Below are 15354 nucleotides of genomic sequence, written 5' to 3' on the forward strand. Positions count from 1 at the left end.
AATTCAAACGAGAAAACTAGCGGCCTAATTTTTGTCAAAATATAATGAACGAAAAACAAATATGTAACACAGCAACCAACGTCAACCACTAATTATACGCTCCTGACTTGTCTTTAATTCGTATATATTTTTTCAAAGTTACCTGTTATGTATAATCTGTTTCCTAATACATTAGTCTCCTTTAACTAGAATAAGGAAGATCAATGACGAATCTTTATTAATAGATCAACTGTCATTTAAACATTTTACTCTCGCGATAACTGGAATGAATTATTCAGGTAACATTGAGACAGTAAATTTCGATTAAAGGTCATGTACAGTTTTAGGAATGTAGTTTAAAAACAGTCTGAGTCCGTGTTAAGCACTGTATAGGCTTATTTATTTATTTATTACCATCAAGAACCTCCTTCAGTTTACTGGTATTTAATAATTTATTGATCAGCTTTAATCAAATTTTCATTTATGTTGAAAGCCTTTACAGAATTGAAAATAAAAGGTTGTATTACTAAAGTTTTAAATAAACAATATATAATAAATCCCTTAACTGTTTCTTACGGTGAGATCACTTTTAGATCTGCGCCACATTATTAAATATGTGCAAAAACAGAAATAAACTCGAATGCCGTGAAAAAGGCTAAGCAATATCATGAATATGCAATCAAGTTTAACTTAGTGTTTGTTTTTAGATTCGATTTCCGTTCTAGTTATAACAATATGAACATATATCCATAACATCAAAAATATCTAGGTTTTTCTTTGGTAAAATGTTATTTTTCATAGTTTTTAATATTTGGGATATCTATTGCTGAACTGATGAAATTTTTACCTAAGTTGTTAAAACATTGGTATTGTTTTGAAAAAAATATAAGTTTTGCAATCATCCAACCGTAGTGTTTTTTGGTGTAAGAATATACCTGTGACAAAAGAGAAAGATGTCCTAATCTGTTTTACAGAGTTCATTGAAATTCAAATTTTAAGGTATCGATTATTGCACCAGTTCAAACATTACACTTGTTATGTGTTTATTGTATTTAGAACATAGTTTAATTGACGTTTCAAAAATGTGAAGTAAAATCTTTCAGACAATCGTTCAAATGCATTAAAAGTGGCCTCTTTATACGGGAGGATAATATCTTTGATTCGATATTTGCCATTTTATGACGAATATTTTATGCATGTCTGTGTACAAAAAAAGATCATAAAAAGCCAGTACAATGAGTACATGGCAAAATTTAAAAAAAAATCAAACTGGAAAAAAACCAAAGACCTAATTGATGCTTTATTGATAAACAAATACCTAGTTATTACAGATGAAGGAATCAAAGATATGCTGAGTTAACCTTTTTTTCCACAGATAGTTATTTTGCTGGCCTGACTTTGTTTTGTACAACAATAGGTATTCTTAAATAATTAATTCATAGATAAGTGGTTGGAGAATTCACTTGTTCATTTAAGGTTAAAAAACCTGTCAACAAAACAAACTAGAGGCTCTAAATAGCCTGTGTCGCTCACCTTGGTTTATGTGCATATTAGATAAAAGACACAGATGGATTCATGACAAAATTGTGTTTTGGTGTTACTGTGTTTGTAGATCTAACTTTACAGAACAAATAAAACTATAATGAAAATGGCCCAGAATGTGACTGGAAAATATTTTGCAAAATTACAAAATTTATGAAAATTGTTAAAAACTGACTAAAACAGCATTAACTCCTTAAGGGGCCAGTTGACTACTTTGGTCATATTGACTTATTTGTAGCTCTTACTTTGCTGTACATTATTGCTGGGCGCCTTATTGCTGTTAACAGTTTATCTATATCTATAATAATATTCAAGATAATACCCAAAAGCTGCAAAATTTTCTTAGAATTACCAATTTAGGGAGCAACCCAACAACAAGTTGCCCGATTGGTCTGAAAATTTCAGTTCAGATAGATCGTCACCTTTGAAAAACAATTTTATCCACAGCAGATTTGCTCTAAATGCTTTGGTTTCAGAGATATGAGCCAAAAACTGCATTTAACCCTATGTACCAATTTTAGCCATGTCCGCCATCTTGGTACACGGGTGGGGTCATCGGACACAGTTTCAGCTCACCTCGCCTGAAGGGCCATATGAGCTTTTCTCATCAATTGGCGTCCGGCCTCCGTCATAAGCTTTTACAAAAATCTTCTCCTCTGAAACTACTGGGCCAAATTAAACCAAACTTGGCCACAATCATCATTAGTGTAACTAGTTTAAACTAGAGGCCCTAAAGAGCTTGTGTCGCTCACCTAGGTATATGTGAATTAAACAAAGGAGGCAGACAGTTCATGACAAAATTGTGTTTAGGTGATTGTGATGTGTTTGTACATCTTTAACTTTACTGAAAATTCTTGCTGCTTACAATTATCTCTATCTATAATGAACTTGTCCGTGTAGTTTCAGTGGAAAATGTTAGTAAAAATTTACAAATTTTATGAAAATTGTTATAAATTGATTTTAAAGGACAATAACTTCATAGGGGGTCAATTAACATTTTGGTCATTTTGACTTATTTTTGAGTCTTAAATTGCTGTACATTATATTCAAGATAATAACTCAAAACAGCAAAATTTCCTTAAAATTACCAATTCAGGGGCAGCACTCTAACAACGAGTTGTCCAATGCATCTTAAAATTTCAGGGCAGATAGATCTTGACCAGATAAACAATTTTACCCCATGTCAGATTTGCTCTTAATGCTTTGGTTTTTGAGTAATAACCAAAAACTGCATTTAACCTCCATGTTCTTTTTTTAGCAGTGGCGGCCATCTTGGTTGGTTGGGCGGGTCAAAAAACAAAATTTTTAAACTAGATACATCAATGATGATTGTGGCCATATTTGGATTAATTTGGCCCAGTAGTTTCAGAGGAGAAGATTTTTGTAAAAGATCATGGATATTTACGAAAAATGGTAAAAAATTGACTATACAAGGCAAGAACTCCTAAAGGGGTCAACTGACCATTTTGGTCATGTTGACTTATTTGTAAATCTTACTTTGCTGAACATTAATGCTGTTTACAGTTTATCTCCAACTATAATAATATTCAAGATAATAACCAAAAACAGTAAATTTTCCTTATAATAACCAATTTAGGGACAGCAACCCAACAATTGGTTGTCTGATTCATATGAAAATTTCAGGGCAGATAGATTTTGACCTGATAAACAATTTTACCTCGTAACAGATTTGCTCTAAATGCTTTGGTTTTTGAGTTATAAGCCAAAAACTGCATTTTACCCCTATGTTCAATTTTTAGCCATGGCGGCCATCTTGGATGGTTGGCCGGGTAAAAAAACACAAACTTTAAATAAGATACATCAATGATGATTGTGGCCATGTTTGGATTAATTTGGCCCAGTAGTATCAGAGGAGAAGATTTTTGTAAAAGATCATGGATATTTACGAAAAATGGTAAAAAATTGACTATAAAGGGCAATAACTCCTAAAGGGGTCAACTGACCATTTTGGTCATTTGACTTATTTGTAAATCTTACTTTGCTGAACATTATTGCAGTTTACAGTTTATCTCCATCTATAATAATATTCAAGATAATAACCAAAAACAGTAAAATTTCCTTAAAATTACCAATTTAGGGGCAGCAACCCAACAATGGGTTGTCTGATTCATCTGAAAATTTCAGGGCAGATAGATCTTGACCTGATAAACAATTTTACCCCCGTGTCAGATTTGCTCTAAATGCTTTGGTTTTTGAGTTATAAGCCAAAAACTGCATTTTACCCCTATGTTCTATTTTGAGCCATGGTGGCCATCTTGGATGGTTGGCCGGGTCAAAAAACACAAACTTCGAACTAGATACATCAATGATGATTGTGGCCAAGTTTGGTTTAATTTGGCCCAGTAGTTTCAGAGGAGAAGATTTTTGTAAAAGTTAACGCTGGACGACGGATGAGGAACGACGACGGAAGACAAGTGATGAGAAAAGCTCACTTGGCCCTTCTGGCGCGGTGAGCTAAAAATGTGTGGCATGACCTGGCCAACCAACTAAGATGGCTGCAGTGGCTGAAAAAGAGAACATAGGGGTAAAATGTAGATTTTGGCTTATAACTCTAAAATCAAGGCATTTAGAGCAAATCTGACCCCATTTTGGCTTAAATTGTTTATCGGGTAAAGATCTATTGCCCTTTATAGTCAATTTATTTTTATACGACTGCTTAAATTTTTTGGCACCAGACTTTATAACTTTGGTATAAGTAAATATAAATCTAAGAAATTTAAACACAAGGTTTATGACCATAAAAGGAAGTTGGGATTGATTTTGGAAGTTTTGGTCCCAACAGTTAAGGAATAAGGGGCCAAAAAGGGCCCAAATAAGCATTTTCTTGGTTTTTCGCACTATAACTTTAGTTTAAGTGAATAGAAATCTATGAAATTTTGACACAAGGTTTATGACCACGAAAGGAAGGTTGAGATTGATTTTGGGAGTTTTGGTCCCAACAGTTTAGGAATTGGGGGCCCAAATAAGCATTATTCTTGGTTTTCGCACAATAACTTTAGTATAAGTAAATAGAAATCAATGAAATTTAAACACAAGGTTTATGAACACAGAAAGAAGGTTGGGATTGATTTTTAGAGTTGAGGTCCCAACAGCTTAGGAATTAGGGGCCAAAAAGGGGCCCAAATAAGCATTTTTCTTGGTTTTCGCACCATAACTTTAGTATAAGTAAATAGAAATCTATGAAATTTAAAAACAAGGGTTATGACTATAAATGAAAATCTCTGAAACCAAAGCATTTAGGGCAAATCTGCTGTGGATAAAATTGTTTTTCAAAGGTGAAGATCTATCTGTAGTGAAATTTTCAGACCAATCGGGCAACTTGTTGTTGGGTTGCTCCCTAAATTGGTAATTTTAAGAAAATATTCCAGTCACATTCTGGGCCATTTTCATTATAGTTTTACTTGCTCTGTAAAGTAAGATCTACAAATACAGCAACACCAAAACACAATTTTGTCATGAATCCATCTGTGTCCTTTATCTAATATGCACATAAACCAAGGTGAGCGACATAGGCTCTTTAGAGCCTCTAGTTTGTTTTGTTGACATGTTTTTTAACCTTTAATGAACAAGTGAATTCTCAAACCACTTATCTATGAATTAATTATTTAAGAATACCTATTGTTGTACAAAACAAAGTTAGGCCAGCAAAATAACTATCTGTGGAAAAAAAGGTTAACTCAGCAGATCTTTGATTCCTTCATCTGTAATAACTAGGTATTTGTTTATCAATAAAGCATCAATTAGGTCTTTGTTTTTTTCCAGTTTGATTTTTTTTTTAAATTTTGCCATGTACTCATTGTACTGGCTTTTTATGATCGACTACTGTGGATTCAATATCATTTTATTGATACCAATTTTCATCTATTTGTGGGCACAGGTGAACCACAAAATTTAATGTTAAACGAATCACATATTTTCTGTAGACTTGTATGTAGATTCAACAAAACCACAAACACTTAATTTTTCCTTAATCCAGTAAAAATTAGAACCCACAAAAATGAAAGAATCCTCAGTATATAGTATTAGCGGTGCTCATTGCTTAAAGGATACATTGACATATAGTTGCTCACATCAAAAGAATTCTGGTGGATATTTGTTTCATTGGTACATACCACGTCTCTAGGGTTTAACATAAAAACTAACAACAGCAAACATTAATTGTTAAAGAATCAAGGCAATAAAAAAACTAGAAATAAACAATATCACCAAAACATTTTAATTTTTTCAAGAAATTCAATAATTTTTGTCTAAATTTTCACAATGCATACTTTTTTCAAATTCTCAAAATCTAATACATGTATAAAATGAATATAATTAATTTTACAAAACAAATAAAAAAAAATCAATTTTTTTTTAAACTTTCATTGAAGCATATTAAAACCATGATTATTTTTTAGACTATCCAGCACTATTATACAATGATTGAGCACTCTCATAAATATTCTAAAAGTAATTTAATGTTTCTGGCCATTCCAACTATTTTAAATCCATATCATGTAAAATGCTATATCAAGCTTAAGATACAAAAGATAGTTTTTACAATTAATCTATTTTTTCATTTCAAAAATGCTATTTGAAAAACAACATTAAATCCAAGAAAAATTATTTGGAAGTTATATATTTTTACTGATACTTTCACAAAATCAATTGAAAAATAATAATTGTGCACACGAAGGTTCCAATATGAAAACAATGTAGTTGATCCTAAATGCTCTTCTAAAAAAGATTAAATTTAACACAGATTTTTAGGTATTGATTTAAATCTTAGTTCTAAATTTTACAAACATTTTATTTAAACACTTTTGACACACAACAGATTTAAAACAGCTGGAATGGCCGTAAACAGACAATTTACACAATTTTATACAATAGTAAGCAGCATGTGTTTTGTCACACATACTGGAAATAAATTATTTCTCCAAAACAATGTGACTGAGATTTTGTTTAAACGTTTATATGACTTGTAACTAATAGGCTCTTTGTTGTCTGTTTTGATTTCTTCTATCTGAAAGTAAATAAAATCTTATTATACTTAATGCTTAAATGCAAGATTTTGATTGGTTTATACAATGGAGATATTTTAACTAATTTTGAATTTGAAACTCAATAGACAGTGGTAACAGAGCATTCAATTTGACAACAGGGCAAATGTAAAGATAATTGAATAGCACCATAACAATAGTTATCAAAGGTACCAGGATTATAATTTAGTATGCCAGACGCACATCTATAAATGGACAAGTTAATCTTAACTATGATGCTTTTTAGACAAATGTAACTTTCAAGGTTATACAGACGATTTCAATGGCTACATGTTTCATCTTCTCAGTCTACATCAAGAGATACAGAAGCTTTACAGTGGAATCCATATTAAGGTGTTACCAAACACCTCTTCTAAAATCAATTTGGCTCGTTTAATTTCATAACATTATAAACATGATTAAAATGTTCAGCTGATTTTTACACAGTTATTAAGTGTTTGGTACCACCTTAATTCTTCAATATAAGTTGTTCACTCTATTGTTCTTATGAATATATATTGGTATAAAAGTAAACTTGCACAAGTATTAGAATATTCAAAAACTTTATATATTCAAACATTTTCTGATTCTATTTCTTCATCATGTTCATCCATAATTCTAAGGCACATTGTATTAATAATACATGGGTGATGGGTATCAGAGCAACTTTTCACACTCTAATGCACTATAATTCTCAATTACAATTGTCTGGGTGCAGTGGGTGGCGGATGCTGACAAAAACTGCCTTCCAACCCTCCCATACATTTTTTTCTGGAATAGTCCTTAGGTCATTTGTGAGTTAGTGTGTTACCAAGACATTATGTTTTATCTTAACATTAATACTTACTGCCTCCTGTCCAATTATCTTTATTCTGTTGATACTTATTACCTGAAAAACAAATCACAGGATGAAATTGCTATCAAAAGTTGAACCTCCCAAATTGGATTTTATTTAAAAGTAGATACATACAGGTTACATTTTTTTTTAACATTTAGCAGTTATTAAGGAATCAAATGGTTTCTTTTTGTGAAAAACACCATAAAAATAAGCTTATAGCTCTGTATAACCATTGGCATCATCAAACATGTCAAACATCATAATTTTTAATATCTTAATCCAATATATATATTGTATTATATTGTATTGTATTGAATGCCCCTTTTTTAAATATCCAGAAGGGTTTTGCTCATTGTTGAAGGTTGTATGGTGACGAGTGGTTGCTAAATTTCTATGTCACTTGGTGTCTTGTGGAGTGTTGTCTCATTGACAATCACACCACATCTTCTTTTTTATATATGCTACAAAAATATTCTACAGCAACAACCTCAATAAGACTTTATAGGTGATAAACATGTTTCTCTAATTCTTCGTCAATTTATCCCTTTCTGCACCCATTGTATAAATAAAATCTGATTGATGTGTGGTTCATTTGATCTCAGTACTTTATTGGTTAAAATCCGATTTTGACGTCAAACTTTCTTGCTTTCCTCTGAATTTCTTATTGTGACGGCATCAAAAAGGCGACCATGCCTGATGACGTCAAATAGAAAGAACACATCTTTTTGCAGATCATTTGAAAAGAAGGAATATGTTTGCCTGCATCATGTTAGATAATCATTAGAGAAACAGGTTCCACCACCAAATCTCGTGTAATACGATATTTATCCACTCTCGAGAGTTAAATTTTAAATATTTAAAACACTTGGGCAAGCCTCACGTTTTAAATTTGAAATGTAACTGTCTCAAGTGGATAAACATCGTATTACACTCGATGCAGTGGTAGAATCTATAGTCTCATACCTTTTGAATACAATTATATAGAAGTAAGTATAATATTTTACCTTGCCAAGTGTCTTTATTCTGATACTTACTACCACCAGTCCAGTTATCTTTATTTTGATACTTGTTGCCTTGCCAAGTGTCTTTGTTCTGTTGATATCCCCCATAATTCTGGTCTGAAAATACAGAAATAACCAATAAACAATGGAGTCACATACAAAGCTTGGGTCTAAATAAAACAATGCTTATATTTGATTTTTTTAACACCTATCTGACCAAATTGTTAACCAATGCATTCCTCTCAGGGCTATTCCAGAAAAAAATGTAGGGGGGGGTGGGGGGGGGGGGGGGGGGGGGGGGGGGGTTGGAAGGCACATTATATTAATAATACATGGGCAATGGGTAATAGAGCAATTTTTCACTTTATAATGCACTATTATTCTCAATTGCAATTGTCTGGGTGGTGGGTGCTGACAAAAACTGCCTTCCAACCCCCCCCTATAAAATTTTTTCTGGAATAGCCCTCATCAAAAACATAAAACAATTTGCTTGTACTAAAAAAACTTTCGGAAATTTTGGAAATTTTCAATAATTTCAAAAATCTTTCTAACAAACAGTAGAAGATGTAATTCTTTTTTTCTTAAAATACTCTATTTTTTATTGAACATAAACTAAGGGTACAATTATGCAATGAAAATAGAGGATAGTTATTCTATTTAAATTAAAACAAGGAAATTTGTTATGTTTCTGTTGTGAAGCTATTCTATGCTTTATGCATTTGGCTTCTCATACCTTTTAAGAAGAAAGTAATCAATGAAACACATCATGTACACTGTTATAGGTAAAATTGAGAATGGAAATGGGGAATGTATCAAAGAGATAACAACCCCACCATAAAAAAAAACAACAGCAGAAGGTCCCCAACAGGTTTTCAATGTAACGAGAAATTCCCGCACCCAGAGCTGTCCTTCAGTACCATACAATTAATTCATATAATTAATGCCTCTTACATCAGATAAAATTGAGAATGGAAATTTTCAAACTCAAAGAGAACAACCCAAAGGTCAGAAAATAGCACTATGCCACTTATTGGTCTTCAATACATGCATCCGCAGGATGGTTTCAGAACATGATTACAGTTGAGGGCTTTTCCAGAATTAATTGTATGGGGGGGGGGGGATGGAAGGAAGGGACTTTTATTAAAATTTGATGGGAGGTGGGTATTTAAGAAAGATTGCTTGAACATTTAAATGAAATATTCAATTTAAAATGTATGCATGGTGAGGTTAAATAAAAAGTGCCTTCCTTTCCCTCCCCCTTCATTTATTTTTGGAACAGCCCTGAGTAAGAAATTAGTGATCTGTCAATGGGGTCATACTTATTACACAACAGGTGTTCATTAAACAATCCATTGTATTTAGGGAAGGGTAGAAATACGGGTGGTTGTAAACTGTTTTTGTACCATGAAAATGTAAGTAAGTTTGGCTATATGGGTGGTTATACCATTTTAAAATTGCCTCTTTTAGTAGGAAGTATGTTTAAATGAAACAGCCCCTTAACATATATTACAATTTGCTTAATATATATTTAACAATAGCAGGATTGTCACAAAAAAAAATTGCCTGTGATATTAATGCATGTGCATTATATCTTATATTTCTTGGAGCATGTGTTTATCTTATGTATAATCTCCTTGAGGTTTTATTTAATCATAAATATTATTATTCTTAAAAAAAAATTGCTCTGTCATGTCTGTCAGAAAAGTTTTCTGCATCAACAAACAATTGTCAGTTTTATCTATAAAAATCTTTGCTATTATTTTTTTCCCCCATTCCACCTAAAAAAAAGAACATTCACGACCAAATACAGTATTTTTATTATTTGAAAAATATACATATAACATGCCAATTACCACCCTTGTCCGTCACCTGTTAATGACAAAACCAACTCACCTGTGTTGTGTTAGTATAGGTACACCATAACCTAGGTTAAGTAAAGCATTGTGGGTAAAGTGTTGGTTAAAAGAAAAAATTTAAAACTGATGTACATGGGATGAATCAACATAAAATTGGTTATACCAACAATTTCTAAAACTGATATGGGATAAATAAATATAAAATTGGTTAACTGATATGGGATAAATAAACATAAAATTGGTTAACTGATAACAGGATAAATTAAGATAAAATTGGTTAACTGATATGGGATAAATTAACATAAAATGTGTTATACCAAGAATGTTTAAAACTGATATGGGATAAATTAACATATAATGTGTTATACCAAGAATGTTTAAAACTGATATGGGATAAATTAACATAAAATGTGTTATACCAAGAATGTCTAAAACTGATATGGGATAAATTAACATAAAATGTGTTATACCAAGAATGTCTAAAACTGATATGGGATAAATTAACATATAATGTGTTATACCAAGAATGTATACAGAATCTCTTTCTAAAGTTTTCTTTTGTTCTATTTTAGAATTCTTTTTGTAGATGGTGGAAAGATACCTAGTGGTAGCCATAGCTTCTTTTTTTGTAGATGCAAATTACTTTTTGCAATTTTAAGAAAACCTGAACACAGTTACATGAGTAAGGAAGTTTAGTCTAAAAAATAATAATTAGTAATCTATAATAAAGTAATAAGCTGATTAGAGATGCAAAAAATAAAGACAATAAAGACAATAACCCCCAACCGCCAAATTCCTTATCAAAACTGTTATTAAAATAATTTTCTGAGTACACTGAGTACAGGGAATCAGCTCAAAATGCAAATCAAATTGTCAAAGTTCAGTATTAAATGAAACTGAATGCATCCAAGGTCCAGCAAGTCAGTTTTTTAAAGGACAGAATTGGCTTATCCAAGAATAAAATATGCCAATAGTCCATTTTAATGTCTTAGATTAAGATTAGGCTTGGGAAGTCATAAACTGAGTCGTAAGGACTAAGTAAAGTCCATGTTTTGCTATAAATGAGAAACCATAATCATAAAATAGTTGAAATCAGTTCACTGGTTTAAATGCAGTTGAGTGCAAATTAATAGCTAGTATGAAAACTTGGCTTAAGATGATAAATGTGACCTTTTTTGATACAAGGGTACTTGCAGGCACTAACTAAATCTAGAAATATACTATTTTTTCTACTAAATGATAGCTAACATATGTTAAATGCCTTCCTAAAACACCCCATGCTTATGAACAGGCTTGTAAAATGAAAATTGGGGTCTTCAAATATCTTTTTTTAAACATAAGCATTCTATCATTTATTAATTCTAAAGATTATGGTATTAAAAAGGGTAAAACTTAATTCCCCTTCACTGCTGAAGGAGCATAAAAACAAATTGTTGGTTTTTTAACTTACTTGTTTTCTGGAAGCCGAAATTTCCTTGTTTGAATTCCATGATCTTTTCATTATTGTCTACTAGAGATGAAACCTTTTCTGACAACTGTAATGCCAGGGACTGTAGACGTGTTGGTTCTGTACGATGCATCACAACTGTACGTGTAGGCTCATCTAGGGAAGCCTGCATAACAACAAGTTCAAGGTTAAATGATAAATCAATAATTACATTAGATGTATGTTTCATTATAATACGTTATTCTGATTGGCTAACAGCACATCACATGTTATTCCGTAAACAATTGCATGAGACAATAAAATTTATCATGCATGATTACACGAGGTCCACAAAAAAAATGCACATGTGAATTAAATAAATCTGGATAAAAATCGTGTTTTCATGATCCTAGCTAAAAAAATGTAATTATAAGTATTGAATGCTTCTTTTTATAACTTTATAGGGTTGTAAAAGCGTACATTTTTAGAATGAAGCGCTTCCGCTTAAATAAATTTACAAAAAGAAGCATTCAATTCTTAAATAATTACATACAATGTAAATGTTACTATAATTACTCAGCTAAAACAACATTACCTAAATGTATCACTGATGTGTTGTCTTTCTTTTACAGGCTGGTTATTCATTGCTCACCTTAGAACTTTTTTACTTTTAATTTTAATTATGTTTACATTTTCAAATTGCTGATAGAACTTGTATATATATGCTACTTATACATGTATAGCCTTTATTACCTTAATAATAAGTTATCAAAGACTACATCTCAAGTTCAAATCAGAGCCTCCATTAATTTTGTTGTAAGTTTTAAATATCAATTTAAACTCTGATAACCCTTCATTCAAACATGATTATAAAAAGCAGCATGACACACTGAATTTTGAAAATATACTACATGGTTTTGCCATCTCATGTAAAATTACTCAATTTTCTTCCCAAAAATATTTCTGTTAATACACTTACCATTAATTCTTCATTGATGATCATCTTACTGATGATAGAATGGACGACACTGATCTCTAATTCAAACATCTCTGCCAGTGTGACCAGACTAAGAGAATCGTACACACTACTGTAGGTAAATAAATATGTACGTAAACTCTCTTCCTGGATTTTTCTAGTCACCATGTCTCGTACTCTATCTTTCTGATAAAACAGATCCCAAACCTTCAAAATAGGAGTATAATCAATTCATTTTTTACCTCTGAGGGCGGTTCCAGAAAATACTATGTCCCCCCCAGGGAAGGCAATTTTTTTAAATATTATGTGGGTGGTTGTATTTGAAATACCAAAATGCAAAGGGAGTGCTGTTCTAATTAAATTTTATTTCTGTGGGTGGTGGGGGTTAAAAAAAAGTGCCGTCCCTGGGGGGGGACATAGTATTTTCTGGAACAGCCCTGAACTTTGAGACATATACATATAATCATTCTGTAGTTAAGTTTTTAAAAGACTTCAATGGGGGTCTCATTGGGGGTTTCTGATCCCGGATACTGCTTACTGTTTTGTCAAATTCCCGTATCCTGCTTACTCTTTTGTCAGATTCCTGTATCCTACTTACTGTTTTGTCAGATTCCCATATCCTGCTTACACTATGTGTGTAAGCAATTCTCAATTTTTAGTAATTTTCTGTGACCGCTATACTTCATTTCCCGTTTTCACGGCACAATAATTTGACGGTCATGCTTACAAAAAAAATCGGCAATCCCAGGTTATGCTTAGACCCCAATGAGACCAACTTCAATATCAGCACAAATAACTCTTAAGCTATGAAAAAGATTAATTAAACTGTTCAATGACTGACATAAATAATTTCTTACACTTATAATGTATTAAGGTATTATCATCTTTTTCAATTTCGGAATGTCCAGCAGCAATTGTTTCATGCATATTAAGGACAATTCAATTCCTGTAATTCATGTTCTCAAATTTCAAACAAACTTTTATGTTATGTACCTTAGCATTCATCTTATCATTAATGATAAAGTTTTGACATTCCTTCCAGTTTCCTTTCTTCATAGCTTTTGATGCTGCTACAACATGTTCTCTCATACTCTCTGGAGGTCCAGGTAAAGTCTGACGCTCACTCAGTCTCAGAACGTGATGGAAGTTCTTACTGATCATTCTTCGCCTGGCATCAAATTCATGAGCTGTTGTGTAAATAAAATCATAAATTATTTGTTTTGTTTACAACTTGGCATTTTCATTTGTTGGCCTTTGTCCACTTTTAAAATAAGACGTTTTTTTCAATTTCAAAAGCGTTTACTATAATTTTAATTTGTTTAACACGATAAAATTCAAGACCATTACATCTGATTATAAAGGTAATTTTCTTTTAAATTCTCGATTTTTATCTTTCAAGAAAATAAGAAAACTTGCTTTCATGTTTCTTAACGCCAAAGAAAGACAACTAAAGCGGTTATTACTTTAAATTTTGATAAACAACCCCTTGGTGCATCAACTATACTTTAACATAGTGTTAAATAATTCAAAAAGCTGAAATCAATTTCTTGAATAGATGAAGGTTGATTTCAACATTATAAATTATTTTTTTTAAGTCTTTATTCTATTTAAGATAATTGAATAACTGACATTGGTCAAATGATTAAACTTTGAAGTAAAAGTCCTATACAAATTAGGTCTTTAAAAGACAGTTTCTACTTACCAGCCATATAAGGGATTTCCATTAACATAGCAGACACTAGATAAACACATTCTAATAATTCCAAGTTTATATGCATGTGATAAGGAAGCAGACGACGCTTCTCAATCTTCTCCTGCTCAGGTGTTCTCTCATGTTGTCTTTGTAGTAACAGACCCTGAAAATATATATAGCAGGCTTTTGTTATTTTCTAACTTTGATATCAATACACCATTCAAGTTTCATAATAGTATGGCAGCAATACACCATTCAAGTTTCATAATAGTATCTAGAAAGGTTCTTAAAACTTATCGACATCAATGATCAGTTAATGGCAGTTACAAATCTAGAACATAATTTAACATTTTTTTTTATAAATTTTGTCTGTCTGAATACGAATCACCAATTAGTTTTGTGTGGTCTTGTTGCTCAGTTTTTTTTCTTCTAAAATGAAGTTTTGTAGACTTATTGTCTTTTTATTGTTTTTTGTTTTTGTGCTTTTGGATTACCAGTTTGTCTTCAACTTATGAGTCTAAATATATCCCTCTGGTATGTTCTGCCTCTCTTACCTGTGCCAGTAATTCTTTAGCACGACCACCACTCTGTATATCAACCAAAGCATTGTGGGAATCCCTGATCATGCCTTCTCTAAAGGCACACAGACCTAGCTGTACCATTGTTCTGTTGTAAAGAATCTGAAATCAAAAGTGGTCACACCCATTATGATGGTATTTAAAATATGAAAAATAACAACAATAATTCAATTACATAAAATCTGTTATTAAAATTTTTAATACTCATTAATCAGTTTCGTATTGAAATAATTTCCAAACAAGGTAATTCTTTTGTAAAATTTGCTGGCAATGAATAAATCACAGTGAAAGAGGGTAGCTGCTTGCGATAACTCATAATACAGATTAAACACATCCTTTATTTACTCTGAACTAGAGGCTCTAAAGAGCCTGTGTCGCTCACCTTGGTCTATGTGAATATTAAACAAAGGAAGCAGATTGAAA

At 31.7% G+C, this 15354-nt stretch overlaps 1 protein-coding gene across 2 annotated transcripts in view; it reads right to left on the minus strand.

Moving 5' to 3' along the window:
* Window positions 1–5882: 5882 nt before the first annotated feature.
* LOC134699300 (eukaryotic translation initiation factor 3 subunit C-like) overlaps window positions 5883–15354 on the minus strand; it is a 32562-nt gene continuing 23090 nt past the window's right edge. Inside the window, exons 17-25 of one of the 2 annotated variants that reach the window (XR_010103552.1) lie at window positions 14908–15033; window positions 14363–14516; window positions 13654–13847; window positions 12664–12867; window positions 11709–11871; window positions 10296–10326; window positions 8406–8519; window positions 7411–7452; window positions 5883–6547 (exon numbers count right to left, since the gene is read on the minus strand). Coding sequence is in view for 1 of the 2 variants with exons in the window: in XM_063560908.1 (XP_063416978.1) it covers window positions 6510–6547; window positions 7411–7452; window positions 8406–8519; window positions 11709–11871; window positions 12664–12867; window positions 13654–13847; window positions 14363–14516; window positions 14908–15033 (1035 nt within the window). In the remaining variant the exon portion in view is untranslated. The remainder of the gene's footprint in view (window positions 6548–7410; window positions 7453–8405; window positions 8520–10295; window positions 10327–11708; window positions 11872–12663; window positions 12868–13653; window positions 13848–14362; window positions 14517–14907; window positions 15034–15354) is intronic. The other variant, XM_063560908.1, reaches the window with a different exon arrangement.

Source organism: Mytilus trossulus, unplaced genomic scaffold, assembly GCF_036588685.1.
Source record: "Mytilus trossulus isolate FHL-02 unplaced genomic scaffold, PNRI_Mtr1.1.1.hap1 h1tg000050l__unscaffolded, whole genome shotgun sequence".
Classification (NCBI taxonomy): Eukaryota; Metazoa; Mollusca; class Bivalvia; order Mytilida; family Mytilidae; genus Mytilus; species Mytilus trossulus.